The 27,557-nt window shown below is 36.8% G+C and overlaps 1 protein-coding gene across 10 annotated transcripts in view; it reads left to right on the top strand.

Annotated features, from left to right (window-relative positions):
• The window catches only part of EFR3A (EFR3 homolog A), a 76,502-nt gene that overhangs the window by 31,177 nt on the left and 17,768 nt on the right, over positions 1–27,557 (top strand). For 9 of the 10 annotated variants that reach the window (XM_048286520.1, XM_048286518.1, XM_048286519.1 and 6 more), the window contains 10 exons: positions 3,760–3,881; positions 5,590–5,739; positions 10,189–10,326; positions 15,143–15,221; positions 16,244–16,379; positions 17,581–17,745; positions 20,022–20,136; positions 21,955–22,006; positions 24,773–24,945; positions 25,397–25,472. In XM_048286520.1, the coding sequence (XP_048142477.1) occupies positions 3,760–3,881; positions 5,590–5,739; positions 10,189–10,326; positions 15,143–15,221; positions 16,244–16,379; positions 17,581–17,745; positions 20,022–20,136; positions 21,955–22,006; positions 24,773–24,945; positions 25,397–25,472 (1,206 nt within the window). The remainder of the gene's footprint in view (positions 1–3,759; positions 3,882–5,589; positions 5,740–10,188; positions 10,327–15,142; positions 15,222–16,243; positions 16,380–17,580; positions 17,746–20,021; positions 20,137–21,954; positions 22,007–24,772; positions 24,946–25,396; positions 25,473–27,557) is intronic. The other variant, XM_048286512.1, reaches the window with a different exon arrangement.

Genomic DNA, 27,557 nt, shown 5'->3' on the forward strand with positions numbered 1-27,557 from the left:
GCAATAAAACAGCATAAATGCATAGAAGAAATTTTGTCCTTGAGAACGTGTATGATTTACTTACAGGACTTGCACAATCTGTCTCTCACTGGTAATATGATCCAAATTTCTCGACTCAGCCTGGAAAAAACATCTTCTGAATAAATAATATGTTTCTTTTTCACTTTGTGATAGATTTATGTGTATTTATACTGATTGAATTTTATTGGTTTCAGAGTTAATGGAAATAAGATACTACCAATATAAGTTCCTTTCTGTACCTTTTGTATTATAAAATATAGAAGATCCTTGTCCTGGTAAAACTTCCATAGATTACCATTGGATGCTTGCAAGCATTTACTGTGACTGAATGACATGTTTACATCTATAAAAGCTTTGTAAGTAATTCCTAGGCAAGTGCTTGGGACTTTAATAAGATTTTATCCTTTTTTTAGGTTGAATAATTTTTATATTTGAAGTTTGTTTGAAAATATATGCTTAGGACGATTACAAGAGCACCACTGCAAAGCAAAGTAGAGACTGATGTGTACTGTAGAAACTTAAAATTTCTGTGATGAAATGGAATTTTACACTTTACTGGAAGACCATGCACTACTCAAAACTGTTACACAATCAACTTTCCTGTGGCCTAAATGCTCAGTCATCTGAATGCTAATCCTGGACTGTGCTTCAGAAATTCTGTATGTTCAGTGGGTGAAATTGTTTTGTTATACACATGAGGACATAAAAAACCTTTGTTCTCCCTGGATCTCTGACTGTGCATGCCATTTTGAAAGGTGTGACTTTCATGTGTTTGTGTCCCTGCTGCAAAGCTGCAGCTTGATACAGGAGAAGTACTCAGAGCAAGGGAGTCCCTGACATGTGCTTGGCCTAAATTCATCATTTATTCTTACAAAGCAGTTTCTTGGTGCAATAAATCTTTCTGCTAACAAAACAGTTATTAGAGTTTATTAAGCTTTCCTTTTGGAAGATCCTGTCAATCAAATAATTTAGTACTTCAGATAATATTAATCAATATTAAATGCTGGTATTAAATGCTACATGAACTAATATTCTCATTCTCACAGCCATTCCCGCAGTGCTCTGTATTCTTCAAACTTTTTTTTTTTTCTATTCTTTTCCATGCTTTTATGGAAGTTTTCTGAGTGAATAATTTGTAGACTTGAGCATTTGAATGTCTGGAAAATACTAAGATCATATTGTTTGGGCTTTTTTTTTAAAATACTTGGTCTTCGTGCCTTATTGAGATGTAAGGACTAATTAAATTCTTGTCTGCAAAAAAAAAAATTAAAGTCTATTTCTGTTCTGCTAGTAACAATTCCATGAAGCAAACTAGGGAGACATATTACATATGAAGCATTTCCCAGGGTCTCTTGGGAAGGAAACGATCATTTTTATAACTCACTTTTATTGGAGAAAACACATAGGTCCTGTTTTTTGACTTTTATCACTTTCTTACCACCTGAAATCCACGATAGTCCTAACAGAAGGACTTGTAAAATGGGCTCGTACTATACAATTTTGCTCCATTTTCCGTAATAGCTGAGAATGTAGTTTTATGAACTGTATCGTTTTCAGCTGTACCAGTTCAAGAGCATGAGCTGGTACTGCAGCTGAGAGGGATAAGTGTTCTACATAAAACAGAAAAAAAGACTAAACAAAAGAGTAGAAAAAAAATGGTGGGAGTTTTTTTTCTGAAATACACAGCTTTCACTTTCAGCTTGAAAACCTCAGACCCTCCATGAATCAGTGTGCTGTAGATTATGCTAAAGTGCTTTGGGCTTGTCTGGATGTCTGTTGGTAATGTGCTGATGAAAGCAGGTTTTGCATCATGAAAAATACAAAGGAAATGCCTCAGCCTGTGCTTAGGAATTGATAAAATAGTGTGACTAAAAGCAGAGGGGTCTTAATGGGACATCACTCCGCTTCAGGGTAGGACCAGCACTGTGTTCAACCTTTCCTGACAATGTTTTGTTTCACTTTTTATTTCCCTCTGTAGTCTGTTCTTAGAACTGTCAGTGATCGAGAATCCAGAAGATCTTAAGGCAGTCTGCGTACTTTAGAAAGGAGGGGTTTTAGCTAGACAGCTTACCCTTTGCTTTGTTGTAAGCCTGTTATTGCTTTTCCTATTACTATTGGACAAAAAACGCAATTTATTTCTTCTCTTTTTATGGCTGTCTTCTGTACATTTTAAGATTGATACCTTTTAGGCAGCTGTAGTCTAGGTAATTTAATGTATTTCATTCTTCTTTTACAGATAGTTACCTAAAGCTTTGTTCATCTCTTGAATAATTTGAGGGCTATATCAGTTATTCATCATTTTCAGCTGTGATTTTTCAGCTGGATGCACCACTTCACTTAAGGGCTTATTTGGCCCAATTAGATGGCAGAAGTTTCTTTGTAGGTATCATGATTAATGCAGATGTATCACAGTATATTGTTCTGTTTTTCATGCCATTGTATTGGCATTGACTAAGTTCCTTTTCTTCATTCAGGTGATTTTTGCTTGTATTTGTACAACTGTCTTAAAATAACCACTCCCAAATTGCTTCCTTGATTTTTCAGGTCCTATTTCCAATTGCTCAAAAACCAGGCATCAAGTGTGCCTACAGCTCTGGCCATCTTAGTGTTCTTTGCAAATTCAATGATCCCAGCCTGCCCTCTGTGTCTCTAGTGAAGCTCAAATCATACGTTTGTACTGTGATGATTTACAAGCATTTCCATATTTTTTCCAAACTCTTACACATCTCTCTTATGGGGAGTGTTCTTTTGACAGTGTTTTTCTAGCTTTCCTTTGAGAATTTGTGTGGTTTTTTGTCAACAGCATCACTGAAGTTTTGGCAGATGCTGCTTCATCTGGATTCACAAAGTTATTTACTTATCATAGGAATAAGATGGATTGATGTGATTTGTTCTTGACAAATCCATGTTGACTGTTACTTATCCCTTCAATACTTTGTAGATGTTGGCAAATTGGCATTTTTTTTCCCAGTGTTTTTCTGTGAATGGACTAGAGTTGACTGGATTATAATTCCCAGACTCCTCCTTTTTCCGTTTTGTCAAGATAGAATTGACAGAATGCCTCCAAATTTATTTCCCGTTAATTTTGGTGGGTCAGAATGTTGCTAAGTAACCTGGTAGTGACAGCATTGCATTTGATTGATGGGGCTGCTCTCTACAACTGCCTGAGAGAGGGTGTAGTGAGGTCAGTGTCAGGTTGTCCTCTCAAGTTGCAAGAGATAGGATGAGAGGAAACGGCCTCAAGTTGTGTCAGGGGAGGTTTAAACTGGACGTTAGGGAAAATTTCTTCTCTGAAGGAGTTACTTGGAACAGGCTGCCTGGGGAGGTGGCTGAGTCACCATCCCTGGAGTTACATAAAACATGTTTTAGTGGTGGACTTGGCAGTGTTGGGCAAATGGTTGGACCCGATGATCCTAAGGGTCTTTCCCAACATAAATGATTCTGACAGTTGATGACACTCACTATTCAAGTGTTAGATGTTTCCATATTGCATAGTATGTTGTATTTCATCTAGTTTCACCCTTCCATAACTATCTAAATTAAGTTCTTGTGGAAAGACTTTAAAAAGAAAACCCTTCTATTCAAATCTTTCTTCTCTGAAGTTCTAAAGTGTTGTCAAAATTGGGTTCTTACTTTAATACAATTTTTTTATGTTACTTGTTAAATGAAGCTTAGTAGTCATTATTCTCTCTTGGGAAATTGGTATTAAAAGCTTTTTTTAATGTATTTTATTTTCAGTTTGTCAAATTTGCCAACATTGAGGAAGACACACCTTCGTATCACAGACGCTACGACTTCTTCGTGTCTCGGTTCAGTGCCATGTGTCATTCCTGTGACCAGGATCCAGAAGTACAAACTGAGTAAGAGTCATTCTGTAGGAATTACTGAAAACTGTTGACACAATAATATTGTCTGTAATACAACTTTTTATTAAAGTTTTTATTGGAGTAGTTCATTCCATATGAAGAAAATAACAGTCTGACTTTTTGAGTAGCACCAAATATTGCAAGTTTTAGATAGCTAGAACTCCTAGGATGATTAGGTGTAATTTTACCTGGATAATGCGTACTGGATTGTGTGGATTCTCTGCAGAAAGGCACAACTTACTAATGTAAATATGCGAGTTCATAACTTACTTGAGATATTAACAAGGCTACTTACATGAAAAACAAATGCATATATTAAGTCTGCTCTTTGAGAAATACTCATTAAACCTGGTTTTTCTTAGATGTCTGAAGTATGCTCATGTGTGTGAAGCTCAAGAGCCTCCATGAACGGCAGTTCCAATTTTTCCCACTCTAAAGTAATTGCTGCAGTTTGTTTTCCTGTGGCTCCCCCTCGAGGATGTGTCCTTCCCAGGAGCAGCTTTTCTAGTTGTTTGTACATCCCTCTTGTTTCCTGCTTTGTGTGTAATCCTATATAAACTATCTCAAAAGGTCTAGAATGATGTTGGATTCGTATTGAATGCACAAGACTTTGTTCAGAAATAGATAAAATACAAGCAGCTACAGGTTTAAGTATTTACAAATTTAAATCTAAACAAGAGTATTATCTATAGAACTTAGTTACCTCTGTAGCTCATCTTAGATATTTTTTAATTCAGCGAATTTGGCTGAGCAAGGGCCAGTTAAGTTTTGTCCATACTTGAATCAAGATTTAAAAAATGAGGGATGGATTTTAATAGAAATAATTAAAAATTTTAGTGAAGCTTGTGCTTATTTGATAGCTGTACCAGCTTTCTTCTACTTGTTTTCAGGAAGTAAATTCTCTTCCTACCATTTATTATAGCGGATAATTTGCTATTATCACTTAAAAAAAAAATATTCTGCTATTCATTTCATTGCACAGATTTTCCCGCAAGCTATTTTTGTTTAATAAAATAATGACAATAGGTAGCAGCTAGACCAAGTCTTTTTTTGAACTTATATTATTTTTTTCTTTCTATTATTTCATTGGTTTTGATTACTTCTCAGTTGATTTCATTCAAATGATTTTAGAATAAAAGTGGTGGTTCCTTTTGTGCATTAGGCTTAAGTTGAGAGAATTATCCTTTGCTTTCCATCTTGTGAATTTTTCGGAAATCTTTAAAGATGTTCCCTGACTAATCCATAGCCTTAATTACAACTTCTAAGGACACGATCACGTGGTTATGCTAGATTTTACTTCAGCTGTGTTGTGGTAACTTCACATTTTTCTTCAGCTCTGGAATAGGCTGAGACTGTGCAAAGTTTCAACTGATGAATTATAAATTGCGTAGAGTTGGTGGGTTTCATCCACATGACTTTTGTCAGAGTCGATGCACAAAGTTTAAGTCGTCATTGCTTAGTGTCAGCTTTATCCTTACAGGCCATCTTCTGTTCAGTTGTTTGTTTTGTCAGCTTCCTTACTGCTTTAAAGGTGTTCAAAGAAACTGTGGGCAACCCTGGTGATTGGCCAGCTTCCCAACTGCTGCTTGTAAGAGCCTACTGGAATTCCACACTACTTAATTACTGCTGCCCAGTAGGTACAGAGCCATTCTGGGAGGTGCTTTGTTTCTCGGCCTCAGTAATTCCTCTTTTCCTTCCTCAGGATCCGAATTGCTGGAATCAGGGGCATTCAGGGAGTGGTTCGAAAAACAGTTAATGATGAACTTAGAGCAACTATATGGGAACCTCAGCACATGGACAAGATAGTGCCATCATTGCTGTTCAACATGCAGAAAATAGAAGATATTGACAGGTAATTTTATTCCTTGTCACTGGTGTGGTTTTTTAAGCAATCTCTATGCTAAGTTTTTATGATGGGTATTTTTTTCTTTTGTTTTTAGTGGAAGCAACAACTCTGCTTTTCTAGCCTGAGGCTCCTTGAAATTGATAGTATAGGTCTGCATAATGGTTCTTACTGTTTCTTGTCCTAAAATCCTTTTAAGCACTTTTTTTTCACTTATTCGAGATTCTGTTGGCCTAAAAGTTGTTCCAGAAATTATATATCCATATTTTAACTTGATAAAAATTATAAACTCTGGTTTTTATTGGATAAGATGCAGGGATGAGTAAGCAAAGGCTTTTAGGTGACTCAAATGATTTTGCTACTTAGATTTGTTAAGAATTGAGGGTTTATTTCCTTTAGCCATTTGTAAGAACTGCTTGTCCTGGCTGAAACAGTACTCAGAGTAAGGAATTAAAGTTTTATTTATATGTAGACCCCCTTCTCTTTTTTGCTTTCAGTGACTCCTAGTCATATTACTTGCTACATTTGCAAAAGGATCTTCAGAAAGATCTCTGTGACAATTAAGGTTGAGGAGATGCCAGTCACCTTACAACTGAAAAGTCACTTTTTTTTGGTCCATGGTTAAACACTATGTAGGTATAAAAACTGTTTATTGGTAGCACTGGGAAATTTTCATAAACCAATTTCAGCTGTGCAAGCAAATTGAATATTCATTCCATGTCCAATTCTGGCTGCTTCAAAACTTGCCTGCTAAGAGGCTCAGGAGCCTTCCTATAACAGCAAGCTTTTCATGCTTTCACTCAGCTTTCTAGATCTGTCAGTTTCTCTTTTTTGGTTTGAGTTTTGGCATTTATTTTGCTATTCGTCAGCTTTATTTTTGTTCCGTTATTTCTAACTGCCAGTACCTGTCTCATTGCTAAAGCAAATTTTCAGACTAAATAACTAAAATTAATAGTTGCCTGTCTGTCCATGCTTTTATCTATTTACTGCATATAACTGAGGGCTCACACAATATGTACAGAAATACTCACTTGAATTTTACATCTGAAGAGTGATCTGAGTAAGAGACAAGGGTTTCTGAAGCTGCTGTTTGACCAAGGAGAGCCTGGTTTGCCTTTGCTTACTCTTACAGGGCTTCTAACTGCAGGTGGGCCCTTTCCTTTGTTACTCTTTACAGTGTCCTCAGGCATACACTTTCTTTTTTATAGCAGAAGTAAATTAACTACTGATGGAAAAACTGACTGAAGTAGGATTTGGATTAACCACTTAAAGTGGATCAGTTTATATGTACTGCAGGAGTGATTTTTATCGTCTACTGAGGAATGCAATAGTAGTGGTAGAAAAAGAAATCTGTCAAAAAGCAACTTAAATTTCTGAACTGTTGTACTTGAAACTTGTCCTATAATGCACATTGAACATAAAAAAAAGACTAACGATTTTCCAAGTGGTGAGTAGGGGCCTTATATGATGTGCATGATAGAGAAGCTGAAAGCAGTATTCGTAAATTGTTACCTGCTGGTCTTAAATGATGTTCCAGACAATTTCTCATTTTATTTTGTGTGTGACTTCATATTTGTGGAGCACAAAGACATCTTGAAGAGTAGGAGTAAGAAGCATATTGTTCTGGCAGATGGAATCAAAGCATTATTTGAGAAAGAGCAGAAATTCCAGAAAATACCCCCAACTTAAGTCCATAGAAAAATAGCATTTTTGTTTAAAGCTGAAGTACATGTAGGTAAAGCTTACCTTGAAAGTCAGTGTAATTCTAGCTTTTGGAACCTTAATAGCTTAATTCAATATTCTTTTGATTACATAGGAGATGAGACATGTCTTAGAGTTAAGAATTTACTATTCAAACAACATTTTAAAAAGATAATTGTATTTGTGGATGTCATTATTTGTTAATATATCTGAATGCACAATCTAGTTACATGTCTATCAGACTTCATGTGATGTCTGTCTGTTTAGGTGCATCTCTAAAATAGGGAAGGGATGTATGAAATTGGTAATCCACTTACTTTGTAATACACTCCTCGTGATAACTGTGGAGCTAAACCTGCCAGCCTTATTTCAGGCAGAGGGACACTCTAGTACTTGTCGTAAACTTGACTTCAGATCCTTCTGATATATCTGTAATGTTCATACAGATTCTGCTATAGAGGTAGGTTAGAATTTATTTATTTCTCAGGGTGAGTGAATCATAGTCAAATGTACATTCCTGTACCTACTCTGCTCAAAAGTAGTGGTTAAGTCTTACTTCACATGTCCTGTCATATTTTTTGGCCAGTCCTGGTTTTGTGGCATTAAAGAAGTCTCATTAAGTTGCTGAGTTGCTCTGAGCTAGTTTAAGTCTGTGATTAGGTATTTGCTATGGAAACTGCTGTATTTCAACACATCCTCCTTCCAGTTCCTTGTTGCCACTTCTGATAGAGATTGCCCACAAAAAAGTCGGTAGAGCAGCCAGAGGGAGTTGTCCTTGCCCATTTCATTGCAAAGTGTATTTTCAGCTCTCTTGCTGTAGTACAAAAGCTCTAGGTGCAGAGGAATACTACTATTTTTTTCTTAACTGTTGCAGTTGGATTTCTCAGATGTTTTCTGATATTTCTGTAAAAACCAAATCAGTGAAACAAAATGAGTATGAGTTGCTCATTTGAATCTAGAAACTTAAGAGGCTGTACAAAGCTTTCCTCTAAAACTAAAAAGATTATTCAATATTCATTGTCTTATTATCTGACAATGCCAAGGGACACTTAACTTTGAGAAATACTTTGACGTAGGTGCTGTTAAAGTTCAAAATAAAATGTTATTCCTACAGACAACGCAAGATAATTTTAGACATTCTGAGGCAATCCAAGAGTAACATTTTACACTAGGAAGATTCATCTAAAAAAAGACTCCAAGCAGTGCTGAGAAGTCACCTTCTGTAGGTTTGCATATACAAACATTTAAAACATAACTTATTTTTACTTCATTTTAACCTGGAATTCTTTCAGACAGACCTAGCTCTGTGTCCTATGCAGCCTGCTTTCTTTTTCCTCCCCACACACCACCTTTACAATGCTGTCGTATGTTAGGGAATCTGTGTCAAAACAGCAATGGAAATGACAGTCCTGCACTGTCTCTTGTACGTTCTCTGTGCTGTGAGTGCCCATCTCCCTAGATCAGAGTCCAGGCCATACAGGGGAAGGAAGAAACAGAGAGATTGAGTGGCACAACAGTTGGATAAAGCTGGAGTTTAGTGGTACTTGTGGTGGATTATATACAAATTGTCATGCCTTTTAAAATTCTAATCGTGCTGCACTTGTAAAACTGTTTTTCCCTAATTATCTAACAGGGTTCCTGAGGCTTTTCTGTTATTAAAATCTGACAAACTAGCGCTGTTGCGGTAACTCGTGAAACAGTGATGTTTCCAGAGGCAACAGGATTTTCATAAGGCAAATTTCAGTAGTATTGAAACACTAGAAAATCCTTTGCCATCAGATGATACATTACAACTATGATGTTAACATGTTCATTTGATATTTCGATTTGCAACTTTTTATAATGCTTTAAAGCTTAGGTTTTATGGTACTTAACTAAACTGGATGCTCTTAGTGGGCACTTTAAAACATATTTACCAGACAAGTTTACACTGCAGAACTGAAATTTTGTTTAAGAATTTAGCATATTGATTTCTGCAATCTAAAATTAAAGATGCATAATGTTAATGTAGGCAAATGAATCCTCAGTTAAATTTCTATAATGTGTTTTGTGAGAGAAAATAAAAAGATTGCCACCTGTACAATGACTCTTGATAAGTGATAGAGGTACCTCAGGGGAAGCTGTTTGCTTTCTTTCCGAAGCCTGTTTTCACCATGGTGCCCACAGCAAGGGGTTCAGTACTGCCCTGTCCACAGTAATGATGGAAGACACTCAGTTGAAAGGTGACCAACTTCTACACTGCCTATTTAGAGGTAACTGTGTGGGTAGTAATGTTCTAATTAGTTCACTCAGACATTTTTTTTCAACTCACAAGCCATCTGTTTGTGCAGAAGTATTGGAGTTTCATTTAATGCTCACCCACACAGTATGGACTCAGTAGTTAATTTGAACAAAATTACTAAGATTCTGTCTAACTTTTTCATGGTTTCACAGCCTTCATTCATTGTTAGCAACACATAGTGGTTTGTCAAAATGTGGTGGGTAACAAGTTAACTGAATATTAGCAGCTTTTGTGTTTGCCATGTAAATACTTACTAATACAGTGGTCAGTACTGAGTGAACAGATGATGATCTATGGTCCTGCTATAAGAGAATAAAATATTTTATTCAGAATTCTGGTTCAATGCATATTTTAAATACTGTTCTTGCCTAGTTCAAGAGTGTGACTCATGAATGTTTTAATACCAAGGGTGGATACAGTAAAGAAAAGGTGAATATAGTCAGTAATATAATCAATGCATTTTGTCTTTATTTCAGCAGAACAGGCCCCCAGTCCTCTCCTACAGGAGGAGTGAAAGAAGAAAATCCTTCTGTGCTGGCTGAGAATTGTTTCAGGGAACTACTGGGACGAGCAACCTATGGAAATATGAATAATGCTGTCAGACCAGTTTTTGCGTAAGTTGAAAATTCATGGCAGATCTTAAGAGGTTTTCTTTATTTCATCCTCAATTCTGTTGCATTAAATTTTCTCCTACTTTTCAACTCAAAGGTTTCCATTCACATTTCTTAAAAATAATTGCCCCTCTTTTAATCTCTCCTCTTTGCTGCCTGTCTGTAAACTTGAAGGCAGTTATGGAGGAATGCATGTCCTGCTTTACTGATTTTTAGAAGCAAAATACAATAATTTACGTGACTTGTTGCTTCAGCTGGCCTTACTTTTTTTCAATGGGAAACTTTATCCAAGCTGTTAATGTCCCAGAGATGAGTGTTACAATCAGTGGCAAAACAAGTAAAGTACAAGTAGCACAAAGGAATACTGTGCCCCATAAAGTTACAATTTATATTTTCCTGCCATTTTCTTCCAGGACCTGTTTCGATATTCTGTGAGGAATATCTTTAACAGCTCATATAGTAGTGAGTGGCAAATATGCACACAGTATTGCACATTATGCACAAACAGACACAGTACAAATTATACCTGATACATTAACACTCGGTGATACCACTTTCAAACGCTGGCTTTTCCTGGTGGTGAGGAGACCTGCTTGCTTCTTGTAGATTTTTCAAGGTATATCTCGGGTACAGGAATATGTTCTCTTAGATGGCCTAGTTCTTCCCACCAAAATTAAGTATTTTATTTATATACTGAATGACCTTCAAGATACCAAAAGCCATTTTCAAATTACTAGCGGTAAGAACAGAAATTACAAATGAAGATAGGGTTGGTGTTGAAGGCAGAAAACTTTTGTAACCCTTTGTTCATCCTGAAAAAGCATTGACTACGAAGAGCTGTACCATTCTCTTACTTTCTGTATGTACCTGTTATGCCAACCTGATAGGAGTTTCTGTTGCAAAGTTGAGTGTTTTATTAAAAAATACTCATTCTTTCCTAGTTGTAAAATTTGCATTCCTCCAAAATAACTGTGATCACAGGGAACACCTAGGTACTAAACAGTCTGGGTGGACTACTTGGTACCATACTGCAGCTGCTTTCTTGCCACTTTTCAATTCTTTTTATGGGTTTATCTCAAAACTTTATCATCATTTGCAGTGACTTCAGTCTTTTCAATCATTTTAGTATCAGAGAAGTTTCCTACGAATAATTGCTGATTCCCTAGACTAGAGGTAGTGCTTGGTTTGGGATTTGAGAAGGTGCCGTAGCTGCTTTTCCTGTGGCTAATCTAAAGCCTGTGTCTCTATAATACTATTTCCAGCCTATTTTGTTTTCTTACATGCTATGACTGTAAGGAACAAGTTGACTGAGTGCACCTCTGTGTGCCACATACTGCATATGCACCGAAATGAGTAGATAATGACCAGTTACTCAGAATATATTATCTCTTCTATGAATAGCGAGTCTTTGTAGTCACCATTTTTGTGTTCTACTTTGAGGACAAATCGCCAAATGTGTCTTTCTAAAAATGACTGCTGTAAAGGTTTAGTATTTTTGAAGAGGAAGAGATGCAGAAAATGCAATTTCAAGCAGTTTTTTCTAAACAGCAAGAGTGTGCTCTACCTAATCAACTTCATTTTGTGAATGACAGAACTGTTAGAATGAAAGTTTGAAATAGTCTATTGCACTGTATCGGATTGAAAAACTTGACTTAGCTTATGATTAGAAAACAGTTTCTTCTAACAATTTTCAGCTATTTCACAGCTTTTAAGGAAACTCAGGAAATACAGATAAGGCCTCTTATTACAATGCTAACATGAAGGTGCAGGTTCAGTTCCCCACCTGAAGGCTTGCTTCATGTGGCACTCCAGTATCAGGCAACATGCTATCATTTCCTTGCGAAACTGAGAGATCACTGCTGCTTGCATCATGAGGCAGGGTGTATTCATTGATTGAAGGATTTAAATGTAATGAAGATAGTAGAAATCTAAAGTCAGTCTCCTGGTATAGGTTTGGATTGACGTTAATTCTCCTTGCCTTTGGCAAAAAATCTCCATGGTTATAAGTGTCTACATGCAGTAGCTAGAAACTCTCAAATAATAATTTGTAATAAAATCTTACAGATCAGTCTCACAAATTGCCTAATGAAAGTCAAAAAAATTTACATTAACATTACCTGAAAAAATTGTGTATGTTGTGTCAACAGTCAGAAGCTATTGAGACGTACTTAGCGTGGATTTGCAATGGTGAATAGAATTAGGCAGATTCAAAGAGATCCAGAAATCTAGTGAAACTTCACAACTGTATTTCCATTCTTGTCAGTTATCACATCATGTGTGCAGGGGTTTGGAATATTAACAGACTGGTGTTTAATATTCTGTCAGCAAACATGATGCAAAAGCAGAATATTTTATATATTCCCATACATGTGTGCCTCAGTTATGCCTTCTAATCCTCAGGATGAATTTATCATCTATTACTATAGGGATTGCTTGTGTGTGTGGTACTGGGAGAGAATTCAGGGATCATTGGCTCTCTTTCCAGAAATTTGCATCATCAGTTCTGCTGTCCTTTTGAAATTGAGAAACCTAATTGTGCACATTTGCTACATATATGCAGCAGATCTCAATGGAAGGCAGAGTTTGGAATTTGTTAATCCAGGAATAGAGTGTTTTGCAGTCTTAGATATCCTTTATTTAAAGACATGTAATTTGGAAAAAAAAAAAAAAAGAGGAGTTAAGGTGTGACTTGATTTTAACTGAAGTAAATGCACCATAGTGAAAATACCCTTTACTGTCTTTTGCAAAAACAAAACTACATTGAATACACTTGTAATGATCAGTAAAATACATCACCTACAGGAATGTAATCCTGCTGTCCTTAGGAGGAAGATTCCAGTACACAAAGTATCCTGCCCATTGAGCTGTTACACAAAGCTTTAACCAAGGCTGGCATCTTCCCCCTGCTGTCCTCCCAGCAGTTCATCTACCTGAAGCAGCTAATACTTGGCCTTTCTGGAAAAATAAAACTGTATGTCTTGTTTAGAGAGGGATTTTTTTTTTTTTTCTTTTTTTTACATGATATGGGATGTAGTTGAACGTAATCTGCCTGAATGGATCTTTGGGGCAGATGAATAGGAACTGTCAAGGGTAACAGAGAACACATACTGCCCTGAAAGATTAAAGGATCAGTTCCAATCAGGAGAAGATAGTGGAGAGTATGATTTTCTATTTGATGAGGCAAAAATAAAATAGGTTACCTAAAATAAGCCATCATGTACAAGATATGGTGGACTGTACTGGAATGATATTAATAGAGGAAGAAGACATGAATAAATGCATTATGAGCCACTAAGCCTTGAAGAATTTAAAGAGGTAGTTTTGTTTGGTTTTCTGTCCCAAGGCAGAATTAAATATGCCTGTGCATTTTCAGTGTGCACAAGAAAGGCAGCTATCCCCAACAAGTATTCAAGTTGGATATTTAGTAATGCAGATCTGCTGTTATCTGGGCAGCCAAATACCTTTAAAATTCCTGACATTCCTTCCTGTAGGGATTTCTTTTAAAGGTATGTGATATGTCAAATGGCAGAACTTTTTTTTTAATCTCCGCATTGTAATGCGAGGTAATTTAGGGCACAGGAGATGCTTTGTGTCATCTGGTTTAATCAACCTTGAAGGAGACCTGTGTACTCAGATGGGTCACTGGGCTTCGAGCAGCCCGGTGAGTGAATTGAAATCTCCAGATTCTAGGCAGAGTAACTTAAAGCATCCAGCCAGTCCTCCTGTGTTCACAGCGCTGACTTCTTTCACCTGTAGGGCTTTTGAGTTTGTTGTTTCAAGCATCTTTATATGTTTCCTAAGTTCTTTGAGGAAGGGGAGAGCAGTAATGATTCAGTAGCTGAGATTCAGATACCTGTTCAGGAACACAACCTAATTTCAGTTTCTGTTACAAACTTTTTTTGTTGATTAGGCATGTTTGCTGTTCATTGGTGAATTTGTGGATTTGTTTTGATTTTTTTAAAACCTAAATCATTCCAATTAAAATGTGTCCAAAATTACCTTTTCTTCAATCTTCTAGAATGAAAAACACATTTATTTTTGTCATGCTTTTCTGGGGACTCAGATCTCTTTTGTGCAAAAATTTGTGTGCCCTATTCATAGCTTTCAACATTTCTGTTTAAGCAGAATTTTTGTATTTGCTAGAAACGCTGACAGTTTTTTTTCATTTGTGGTTCCTGTCCCATTTAAAGAGAAACTGATGCATTTATTATTTGGATTTTGTTTTGATATTTCTTGCAGAAAGTGCTGAAATGCTTCAGAGTGTAAAGGCATATATGCACAAAGAGTAGCTCTTTTTTTTTCTGTATATTTTATTTATGAAACCACCATGATAACAAAAATATTTCTTAGAGTTTTGTTCTAGATGGAGCATTCAGCCCTAATTATTTTGCAGTGTGTAATTCAAAACAATTTATTTATCTTCTGTAGAGTAGAAGTTTGTCAATGTGTTGCAACCATCCACTTCAGCAGATCCCTTTCATGTAAATAAGCGTCTAATATTACAGCAATTTTTATGCATGAACTGTGGAAGCAGTATATTCTTAACTATATATCTTTGGTGTAACTAGGTTCTTTAAATTTCTGGAACTGGAAGATCAGGAATTTCTGTTCAGCCAAATGTTTTGTGATCACATCCTAAACCTAGAAAACAAGTGGTTTTCTGAAGTTCTAAATGTCTCACCTAGTTCATAAGTCATTGTATACAGGTTTTATGTAAGTAAGTGATCCTTTTGAGTTTAATTTTGAGAAAACTCTAAGATACCATTTATTATATCTGTGGAATGTCATTATTTCAGGTCTATTTAATTTTTGCTTACAGGCATTTAGACCATCATAAACTATGGGATCCTAATGAATTTGCTGTTTCCTGCTTTAAAATCATCATGTATTCTATACAGGTAGGATTTTCTCCTGGTTTTTTTTTTTTCTTTGCATAGATGCTTCAAGCACATGAGAGAGGTTTAAATGTTCATCTCACCATGCTAGTGGTAGACAGTAGATGAAGTCAAAGAATCCGAAAGATCCAATGGAAGGTAGTGGGGTGGTGCTTCTAAGCTCCAGAACAAGCAGCAGGGTAACCATGCTGGTGTGACATTGTGCTTGACAAAGAAAACTCTCAAGTTGGTTATTTCTTTGTGCCAATACAGCTGTGCTGCTTTTCCAACCCAAGAAAACAGCTTCACGTGCAACTGTGTTGTGCTGAGGATTTTTAATAGTGAGTCACCTGTGTTGTGGCCTTAAGCTGAAGGAGAGAAGGTAGACATTGGGTATTAGAAAGAAGTTCTTTATCAGCAGAGTAGTGTGGCACTGCCACAGGTTGCTCAGGGAAGCTGTGGCTGCCTCATCCCTGGAAGTGTTCAAGGCCAGGTTGGATGGGGCTTTGAGCAACCTGGTCCAGTGGAAGGTGTCCCTGCCCATGGCAGGTGGCTTGGAATGGGATGGTCTTTAATGTCTCTCACAACTCAAGACATTCAATGAGTCTATGATTGTCTGTTGTAAACATCAAGGTATTATTCTTGGATTGCATCAAACGCAGATGCCCAAAAGAGAAGTGTAAAATTCCAAATTTGTGGAATAAAGCTGAGTTTTCTCAGCATTTATATCAATGGTGCTGAAGTCCTTGAACTGCAGTTAGCTGAGCGAAGGACCACTTCACGCTTCCTCTGTGCTTGTAGATGTTCCTGGATATTTTAAGACTCTCAGCTTTTGTACACTGGGCTGGCTGAATGAACCAGTATGGCTTCATCTCTCATGGCAGTTTTTTGAATCTGTATTTAGTCATTAATTTATTGTAATTTTTATAAATTTCTGAATGAAAATGTTGCAGAATGGGAATATGGTCATGACCATAGCTGAGTGGTGTATGAGTTTATTCTTGTTAAAGTCACAGATGTAGATTTTCTGTCTGTTTTTTTAATAGGCACAATATTCCCATCATGTAATACAAGAAATCCTTGGACACCTTGATGTCCGCAAAAGGGATTCACCGCGAGTTCGTGCTGGCATTATTCAGGTTCTTCTGGAAGCAGTTGCAATAGCAGCTAAAGGATCAATAGGTAAGTTGTATTAAATTAAAGGCATCAGGTCAAAGGATAAATTTGGAGGGTTGTGCTCATTTTCACTTTGATTTCAGACTGATTGGACACATTATTTTGAGAAGGTTTTGTATTTATTAATTTTTTTCTCCTTTGTGCTCATAAAATGCTTGAAATCTTACTTGGTTTGCAATTATTCTGAACATATGTACTTGGTTGTTTGACAGTTATATAATCCTTTGCATTGACAAAATGAGTGAAAAAATTGTGAAAGGCAGGTATTCCTATTTGAAGAGAAATTATAAAGTCTGAGAGAATTGTGTGTCACTACAAAACATCAAGAGCACTGTTGCTTTGCAATACAGCTGTGACCTGAGTGGTAATGTGGGAGTAGAATGATCTTTGAGAAATTTTACTTTATTAACTGTAAAGCAGCTGAAATAAGGTAAAATATGTCATTTAAGATTAGGATAGTTCCTTGAAACAAGAGTACTTATGAAGAGATGTACACTCATGTGCTCTGTTCCTGATGTTCTTTGGTGTCCTGCTGAAATATTATTGTTTTGCTTCATTAGCTTGAGCCTGAGTCTGTCCTTCCTCTTTATATGAGACCCACTTGCATGCACAGACTTGTGAAATCTTTGACCATATGATGAAAAGCGCTTATTTTTTGATCCAATCTATAGATCTGGATTTTAGTAGCAGGTTTTGAAATAACTGAAGTTCAGGGGCAAGTACCTGCAGTTTAATTCATTATTGATGCTTAATTTCAGCAACCACTCCTATTTTGTATCTGAAGCTTGCATGGTGAGTTGACTTTGGGATGTTTGCACTCCCCTTTCTCACAGGACAGGGACACTGTAGAAAGAAGGTGAGAAGTTTCATGGATCAAGATAAAGGCAGTTTCATGGGTGCAGCAAAAACCACATGCACAAGGAAAATCGGGTTACCTCCATCCTGGCCAGACTCAGTAATGGATCGTAATGGATTATGCATACATACCTGATTGTATTTCCTGATTCCAAGTTAATTTCTAAAATATCAAGGTGTAGGCACACCTCAAAAGTCTATCCCTTGTCCTGATGCCTCAGACACTGAATTTCACTTGGTTCTTTTCATCCTACTCTCATTTCTTGTGAAAAGGGATTGAAAAGCCCAGTTTTCATTTTCTTTAGACATCTTCCCCTTGACAGGTGCAATCACTGTTATTCGTTGTTTCCAGGCCCAACAGTTCTGGAGGTTTTTAATACCTTGTTGAAGCACCTGCGCATCAGTGTTGACTTGGAGCTGGGTGACAGGCGCAGTTCAGCAGGAAGTGCCACTTTGAGCACGAGCTCCAAGGAGAGCGATGAGAGGATTGTCCAGAATGCAATTATTCAGACAATTGGTGAGTAACACAATGACACAGGCTCACTTAAAATTCCTCCCCTTTTCCCCCTTCCCCAATGAGATGATATTTCACCAGCTTGAATCATCAACAAATGCTACCGAGTGTGGTATCTCTGATTGCATTTGCCTCTTATTCTCAGGCTTGCTTTATGTGTCTGATTTCTGAAAGGTTGTTCTTTTAAATGCTAACTGAGCACATAGCCCAAGAAGCTTACGAAAATTAAAAATGCTGGTGGACTTAAAATTAATTTTAATTATATTATTTTGTGGCCCTTGAAATGTAAAAATCTCTGCCTTTGGTACAGAACTGATATTAGTCCTTCTATGAAAATCACTGCAAACAGTCATATACAGTAATACATATTTTAGTAGGTACTACTTTAAAATTGATAGTAATGAATGTTAAACATAGTAGCAACAATGACACCTAATGGCCAGTTGTGCTACCATGACTTAACTGAAGTACTTTAATGCACAGCACTGAAAATTATTTTCTTAAAATAGCATCTTCCCCTTTCTCAGATTTTCCCTTTATGGTATTGATGTTATATATTGGGGTGCATTTATTTGTCCTTTTCTGAAAGAACAAGGGGGAACGTAACTTAAATGTTGTTCACTAATCTGTACCTTTGCTTGCCTTGAAGCTTTTTAGAGCAGTAACAAGTATGTAGTAGATTATTTCTCCCCATTGCAGTAAAACTGCCCAGTTAAAATATTAAACCCCCACCAAAAAAAATCCCAGAGACCCCCACAACCTAATCTTTTAAAGTGAAGCTTCTTTCTATTGAAGTTAGCATTACACTATTGCACAGTAATAAAATAGAATATCTGGAGTTGGACAGGTCCCATAAGGATCATTAAGTCCAACTCTCTGCTCCTCCCAGGACTGCTTCAAGTAAACCATGTGCCTGGGAGCATTGTCCAGATGCTGCTTAAACTCTGTCAGGCTTGGTGCTGTGACCACTTTCCTGGGGAGCCTGGTCTAGTGGCCAACCATCCTTTCAGTGAAGAACCTTTTTCCTAATGTTCCATCTGAACTTCCCCTGATGGGGAATGCTTTTGCATTTCTTTGTGTCCTGTCATTGGTCACCAGAGAGAGATCTGCACCTCCCCTTCTGCTGCCTCCCTTGAAGGTGTTTGATGTTCTTAGATAGCAGCACTCAAAACACAGACTCGAGGATGGGCTGTAGCAGTGCAGTGTAGATGGGACAGTCACCTCCTCAACCAGCTGATGATGCTGTGCTTGGTATACCACAGGGCAGAGTTGGCCCTTTTGGTTGCCAGGGCACACTTGAGTCACACTCAAGTTGCCATTAACCCAAACCCCCCAATTTCTTTCCATGAGGAATGTTGGGAAAAACAGTGCTGTCTCAATTCCCTGGGCACAGTGCCACAGCTGTGTCACTGCTGTGGCTGTGCTGCCATAAGAGCAGGGCCCAGCCTGGAGCTGGCTCTGGGATGGCAGCTGTTTCCACTGGAGCTGTGTCAGGGAAGCTGCTTCAGTTGTGGTGGGTGCAGAGCTGGGAGAGGATGGCGTCTTCTGTGAGTGGAAACCATTTCTCCTTGGTGCAGCTGGTGGAGCTACAGTGCCCTTCCTGCCTGCCAGCTGATGCTGGCACTTCCTAAGGGATTCTTTTAAGGCAGGGAGGTGTGTGTGCCTGACATTTCTCCTGGCCCTGTCCAGGTTCCCTCAGCCATTGTGGCTCTTTCTGCTGCCCTGAGGTTCCCCTGGCCCAGGAACCCTCCCTGTGCCCCATGCTGGAGTGCTCCTCTTCCCATGGTGCTGGCACAGAAGCTGCTCACCTCATCACTCCCCAAGAGCAGCAACAGTCATAAAATACTTGTATGTCTCTGGGATTTCTGTCCCCTCACTTATAATACTTAATGGAGACTTAACAGACAAAAGTAACAGTACGGTGTGCCATGAGAAACACTTCCACTTGCTCACTATGTACAAATTGATAGACTCCAAATGCTTAATTTTGAAATGGTGTATTTAGAAGACTCCAAATACTTAATTTTGAAATGGTGTATTTAGAGGAGGATAAAATTAGAAGGTTTTAGGATTTAAAGATGAAAATGAGTGTCATGGAAAGACTCTCTAAAATCATTCAGCAGAAATGAACATGAGAATATGCCCTAAAACAAATCATAGTTTTATTCTTCATCTATTTTCACCTTGTTAAAATACTCCTTATATTTATAAGGCTTTTCATATAAAGAGGAAAGCCCTATATATCTTTTCTTCTGTGATTTCATTCTCTTTTTATTTAGGATTTTTTGGAAGCAATCTTCCAGATTACCAGAGATCAGAGATTATGATGTTCATTATGAGCAAAGTTCCTGTTTTGGGGACAACTTCACAAATACTGGATCCCAGTCACCTTGGGTTTGTATATCCTACATTTATAAATTTCTAATTAAAAATCTAGATTTTAGAATCCTGATAAATTAAGAAGTAAAAAACATTAAGAAAAGTGAAATGCAAATTTTTGCTCTTTAGGGGCTGTATTGAATACTATGTAGAACCAACTTACGCACAGCGTCAGCAACATGAATTCAACGTACAGGCATGTTATTGATAGAAAATACCTGATTGGAATGCAGTTTACTTTGCACTAAAACACTCTTTCTCTCTGCAGCTGTACAAATTTTTCTGCAATTATGTACTATATAGTTTTTAATTCCATAACTTTTTGTGTGTTTTGCTAATGAGAGAAATTTAATTATAAATACATTCAAATAGCTGCATAATTTAAAAACTATTTTTAAGGGTTTTTCTTAATTCTGTATGAGTTGACTTCAGATTATGAAGTAACTGCAGAAATTCCAGTGAGTTTTGGATTTTCCTTATGTCTTTAGAAATAGGAAAGAGCTGTGACTGGGCAGACTTAATAAACCCACAGTTTAAAAGTTGCCCTACACTGAATACTTTTCCCTGTGACATGAATAACTTTGTTTAAAAGACTGCATTTCCTCAGTATGGGGAAGTCACTGAAAAGTCTGCAGCTGTTCTTTCTAGGTGCACATGGACACTGCACCACATAAGTGATCCACTACTAGGTTAAGTAGGAAATCATTGTCATTCTCCAGCTTCTTGGTAGCTTTTCATACAGTATCTTTGCAGTATGGAATGCTATTCCATGGAAGATACAAATCTGTCTGTGCCAGGCAGTTGTCACTCATTATGGAGGTATTTGAAGAAAGAATCCATATGAAATTCTCTACTTGGATTAACAGCTGGGGGTGGTGGTTGTTTGTTTTTCAACTGTACAGTTTTCCATTTATGAAATTCTGCATAAATATATGCCTGAGCAGTGTGTTAGTATGATCTGCATATGTCACTCTGAACAAAGAAGGCTTTCTGAGTGCTAATAAAGTCTTGCATTACTTGAAATTTTGGTTTCTGCATTTGAATGATACAACAGCCAGGATTATAGCCCATTAAGATAGAAGTTTCCACTGTTAAGTGGAGGCCAGCTTTTGTGAAGAGGGTTGATCTTCCTTTCACTATTTAATGGACAAAATGACTTGTACCTTTTTTACTTTCCTGAAAGAATCTCTTTGAATGGAGCAATTTATTCCAAGTCCACTTTTATCTCCTAAGGTCTTGCAAGAAGAGTGACTATATACCATTAGCTATTTGGCTACTTTTAATACCTGCAGAAGGGAAATGAAAACAGATGAAGAACAGGTCAAGTAGTGTTTCATGTGCCTTCCTCTGATATGAAAACTGAGGAGTCTTTCAGTTTTTCCTACTGATTTTGCAGATAACTTTTTTTCTCAAAGTTTTGGGGTCTGACTTAAAAAAGAAGTGTCCTCGTTTCTTAGAAAACTCAATTGCATTTTAATCCAGAAGAAATTTTTAGTGCAGATGCTTTTGGAAATAGTCAAGCTTGTAGTAGTTGAACATTTTAGAGATTTTTGAGTAAAACGTGAAAATTTAGATCTGCTTCACATACACAATTTACTGTTTTCTTCAATATCACGTGCTCTGTTTTTAAGCCTTCCTGTAAACATGTCTTTCAAAAACATTTAGTTACTGCAGCTCAGTTAAGAGATATTTTCCCTTTATCTGTGATCATCCAGCATCCCTTCTAAGACTGCTGTATTCACTTGTCAAAAATGAGAATGATGTCTAGAGTAGAAAAATATTTCAAAGATAAGCAGGAAAACCTAATTTGCAACTTTTTTTTTCCAATTTTAGAGATTTGGGAACCAGGAGAATTCAAATCATGTTATTGAGATCTTTACTTATGGTAAGCCTTCTGAGATTAGTATACTATGTTATAAACACACAGTGTTTCACTATATGTATATGTTTACATATAAAAGTACAGTATAACAACTCTGGATTATGAAAATAAACATGCATTCGTATTGCATGGACCTGTAATTCTATTGTGTAATATTGTGAAAGCATTTTCCCAATTTACATTACAAACAGCGCAGGAAATACGCCTCCATCCCTTAGAGCACTTCAGTGAATGTCAGTTATAACTGGATCTTCAGATCCAAAAGAACATCATAGAGTAGGTAGAGTTCTGCCAGCAATACTTGGCAACATCAAAGAGAAATCACTTTTATCTCTGAGCGTGGAAAAGTGGCAATTAGTAGAATGGCCATTATTTTTAAAACCATAGGAATGGATGCCTATCTCCAGGCCATCAGAACCTCAGACACTGTTGTTCTTTCCTTCCTAATGTTTCCCAAGTTTCTTTTAAGGTGTGATTGAATTTTTTATCACAAATACATTTTTCAGCTGTAAACTTTCAAAGAGTATTTCTGGAAATAGACCCAGATGGTAAGAATCAGAAAGTGGGTAGTAAAGGAGGCTCTTGCTAGTAGAATCCTGGCCTGTTTTGCTGCAGAAGCTGAAAACTGTTCAGTGACTCAAATAGGGGAAATGGCATAAAGAATGACTAAAGCAGAAGAATGTCCTCCTGGAAAATGAGTTTCTATCCCTGCTTTGACGTGAAACTCGTGTATGGTGTTAGGCAAATAGATTGAACCATTCTTGGCTTGTCCAAATCTGAAATCTTAGACTTTGGTTTGCAAAAGAGCTGGGCATTCACAGTTGCAATTTAAAGATAGAAAACTTGTTAGGAAGGATCTCAGGTGGTCATTTTGCACATTGTCTTCATTAAACATAGACTCAGGTATGTCTAAACTGTTCTTGACAATATTCATCTCACCAGTCTTAAAATTCCATTAAAATAGGTAAGAATTGTTCTAATGATTTTGGGTGCCACATAGCCTGTAAGTATGCTTTAAGGGAGTCGAACTGTACATGTGGAAGGGATTCAACATTTTGGACACTGAATTTTGGATTGTATCCTCTTTCAGATTATGGAAGTAAAATCCCATCATGGTACAAAGGTGTGAAAGTCACTGTTCTGGTGCTTAATGAATTACTAATGAATAGATAAATATTTGGAAAAAATTTATCATAGTACATCATGTATTCTTTACAAAAGAATAATAGTTCATAACACAATTAGTCTGTTGTCATGCACACACAGGCAGACAAGCTAATGCTGTATAGGCAGGTGAAATCTGGCACTGCATTAAAAGTGTGCATTTAGATTTGCAGCTTTGCTGCTTGTAATATCAGTCATTTTCCATTTTCGGAATGATTGATCAGATACCTTCCTGTCCCTTGGTGCTCCTGTGCCAGCCACATCCCAGAGGCACCAGGGACCACCCAGTCACTCACTCACTCTGCCCCAGGGGCATGGGGGAGAGAATCAGAATGGGGCCAGAGAGAAAAGTAGGTTGAGATGAAGACAGTTTAGTAAGTAAAGAAAGGAAACCAAGAAAAACAAAACCAAGAAACGAGGAAAAGAAGTAATAATAAAATAAAACAAAACCCCCACATAAAACCCAATTGTTCACTGCAAGCGAACCGATACCCAGCCCAGTCCCTGAGCAGTGGCAGCCCTCACAAAGTGCCTCCTGTTCTGCTGCTGAGCACGACACATTTTAGTATGGGATATCCCTCTAGAAGTGTGTAAGCCCTGCTCAGCAGTAGCTAAATCATCCCTGTGTTAGCAGCACTGGTTTGGTCACAAATTCAGAACACAGCAGCATCCGTGTGCTACTATCAAAAAAATTACCTATCCCAGCCAAAGCAAGTACAACACAGTTCACACGTAAAAGCTGTAAGGGTATGAAATATATATAAGGAAGATACAATTATTATGTAAGTCTTAGATAAAAATGTTATTGCATTTATTATAATTAAATTTTGAATAATTTTGCTCCCCTTATCCTCAACAGGTTACATATACTTTGCAGTTTCTGAATCCATTTTGGTTTTGAGACTGTAATATTCTGGTAACCTCCATTTTAAGGGATGGTAAATTTTAAATATTTCTGACTGCTGTAAATGTTCAGCTCATTAATGTTTGAACTAGTAGTTAGGTAGAAGTTTGCTTTAATTAAAAGTAATTGAATGAGACAAGTCAGAGGTAGTATTAATTTTTTAAGAAAAGCAAAAATAACACTATGGTACCAGATTTCTAAGAAAGTCATATTTGCTTGCATCATGTTTTGCAATAAAATAGTATCTGTAAACATTTAAGGTGTACATATAGGCCCTCATATCTCATTTTTTTATTTCACATGAGCTTACTCTACCATATATGAACAGCTAATAACCTGAAATAGAAAAATCTCTTTTGTAATTATCTACTGGAATTACTATCATCTTCATTTTATGCCCTGCAACTTTTCATAGGCCATATAAAAAAACAGAAATCATGTCTTCATTTTTTGATTCTGGGTGTGTTTCTAAAGAAAGGATCCTGAAAAATACTTTTATCATGAGGGAGTTAATTTGAAAACGTGTGCTAAAGTTCTTCCAAATTCATACTGAGATCAGGAATTTTCAAAATTAATACAATACTTCAGTTTGAATCCACCTTGCCGATGCCAAAGCAAACCCACTAAAAGGTGAGTGACAGCTGCAATTAATTCTTATAGTGCAGTAATGACACATTAATTTTACTTGCAACAATGAACAGGTGACTTCAGGATACAAAGCCACAACAATAAGTAATGCGCTTCCTGCCCCCTTTCTGGACCCGTTGCTGTCTCCTTCTCTCATGGAAGACTCCGAGCTGAGGCAGCTGGTCCTGGAAATCCTGCACAACCTCATCGATCGGCACGACAACAGAGCCAAGCTCAGAGGGATAAGGTACTGCATTTTATTTATTGGCCTACTGGAAATTCCAGTTCATTACCTGAAAGACAAGTACTGTTGATTTTTAAATGTCTTTGCTAATATGAATTATTAATGCACTGTTTTGGTAAATGTACAGTTCTCAGTGTCATTTATTGATGGCAAGTGTTTTACAAGTAAGCCTTAGAGCACAGTACTTTAAATGACCATTACAAATACCTGCTCATTTAGCTGTGGAAGAAAAAAAAATCTTCTATTATGTAGATAAAAAAAATGTGATTGTCATAATTCTCTTTCTGGTTTTCCCTCTTCAACTGAAATTTGAATATCCTTGTAAAGCATGGAATAATTGAAATGGGAATTGGGTCAAGATCTGTTTGATTAGCTGCTGTGTTCCACATTTTCTTCCTTTCCAACTTTTTTGTTGTTTGTTGTTGCTAAAACAACACATTTCTTTCATTTGTAGAATAATACCAGATGTTTCTGATCTAAAGATAAAACGAGACAAGATTTCAAGGCAAGACGTGAGCTTCATGAAAAAGGTAATAGACTAAAACATCACTTTTGTATTTAGAAATAAGATAAAAGTAATTGAAGCAGTGGTTTTGCTTTTCTTCTACATCTGTGGTTTTGCAACAAGTCACAAAGATCAGTTTCAAATTATTGTAATCAAATGACAGTGATTTCAATGTTGAGCTGCTCTAGATACTTGAAAGATGATTCCATGCAATAAAATTTTAATTTATGTCTTCAGTTAAAACCTTTATGTACATGAAATTAGAACAGTGTACGTCTAAACCATGATTGTGAAAAGACCTCCCTGTTGTTAGATCTCTGTGCAGCATTTAATTTTTTTTCAGTAGTAGTTTTTCACTTGTATAGCTTTTATTTTGCTGTATTTTTAGACAATTTTGTACTTAGAAATCTTTTTATAGCTGTGCTACAGGGACTTAAGTTTTATGTTTTAGGTAAAGATGTCAAAGAAAGTTAACTTTGCACAAAAAATCCATCTTCTTAAAAGATTGTTTTCACAGAACTTTGTGCCAGATGACTTCTGAGTATATTTGGTTCTAAAGAAAACAGGGTTTTTTTGGATGATACTTACATGGAGTGAAATTACTTAGAGTAAACACCTTGGTTTTATGTGGGAAAAATACATAAAGCTATTACTCTGCTCCGTCATTCCTGGCTGTGGTTTATCTGTGTAGGTATGTTTGTAAACAAAAAAAGGTAAATTACTGAAATAGGCAAAAATACTACGTATGTAATAATATGCAAACTAGAGTTGTACAGCATTCAAATAACGTTGCATGATAAATGTTCTTGCTAAGTTAGTCCAGTTAATATTTCCAGTACAACTGGAATAATACAAATATAAAAAATACTCCAACATTGGCAATTATTAATATTATGTCTTTAAAAAAGTGAATTGAATTTTAATTCATTAATATCTATGATTTTACGCAGTTTGGATAGGATGTATTTACTGATTTTGCTAGATGAAAGTTGTCAATGTCAAGCTAAATATTTGAATTGTTAATACTGATCTGAAAAAAAGGCAGAAGAGGAAAAGAGATTCTCCACAGGTCAAGAAAAAATCATACAGGCTTCTAAAAAATGTGTTAACTCTGGGAAATGGAGTCATTCAAGGATTATCTGTGTGGTACTGTTTCAGGTGCATATCATAAGTGAAATGTTACTCACCTGGTGTAGATGTGCATGTTAGCAGCCTGCTCTTCCCAGATTCTTTGCATAATCAAAGGAGAGGGATGAGGCATCTCCAGAAGTCCATTAAGATCTGGGTGACCACTTAAGCTTGTTTGATACTACATGAGGACCCTGAAGCAGTTGTATACCATACCCAGCTGGAATGGAACCAGACATAGGCACAAAACTCTTCATCTCAGACCACTTTCTCAATTTATTTCTATCCTTTCTTTGAAGGGAAATATTTAACTTCTTGCCTTTTCCAATCTTCTAGAAAGATACATATTGAGAAAATGCACATAATAATTTATTTTCCTATTTAAGTGCAATTCTAAATCAGTGGGATAAAAAATTTCGTTACTTTTATTTTCCAAATATACTGGATCTTTAAACAGCTGACCTTTACTCTGCTGATTTCATAGTAGCTTCTGTGCTTTGCTAATATCTCTGTTTCCCTATTTCCTAAATACGTGTGTTAGAACAACTATTTGATTTTGGAGGTATTGAAAAGACCAACAACATCATCATTATTTCTTAAGTAAATATGTCCTGTTTGAAAAAGAGAGGTTAAAAATCACTTTTCTTCCTCCTTCTAGAGCTGAATTAGTACTTCTAGAGTTAGTCTTGAAATCTTGAAAATTGGGTCAGCTGATACAGGCTTGCACCCACCCCTCCACAGATTAAGAATGCTGGGGTGGTAGTGAGCTGTGTGTTGCATACAACACCTGCTTCTTATCCTGTGTTTCTTGTGTTTGCATTTTTCTGCAGCCTCCCTGCACACATTGGTAAATGAGCCCTGCTCACCTTCTGAAACACCTTCTAGGAGAATTATTTCTTGGTTTGCTGTTCGAGGGCAGTTGCTTAATGAACAAATTCGATGTCTTCACAAGGATAACACTTGGAGCTTACTTGAATGTTCT

This window comes from Corvus hawaiiensis, chromosome 26, assembly GCF_020740725.1.
Source record: "Corvus hawaiiensis isolate bCorHaw1 chromosome 26, bCorHaw1.pri.cur, whole genome shotgun sequence".
Classification (NCBI taxonomy): domain Eukaryota; kingdom Metazoa; phylum Chordata; class Aves; order Passeriformes; family Corvidae; genus Corvus; species Corvus hawaiiensis.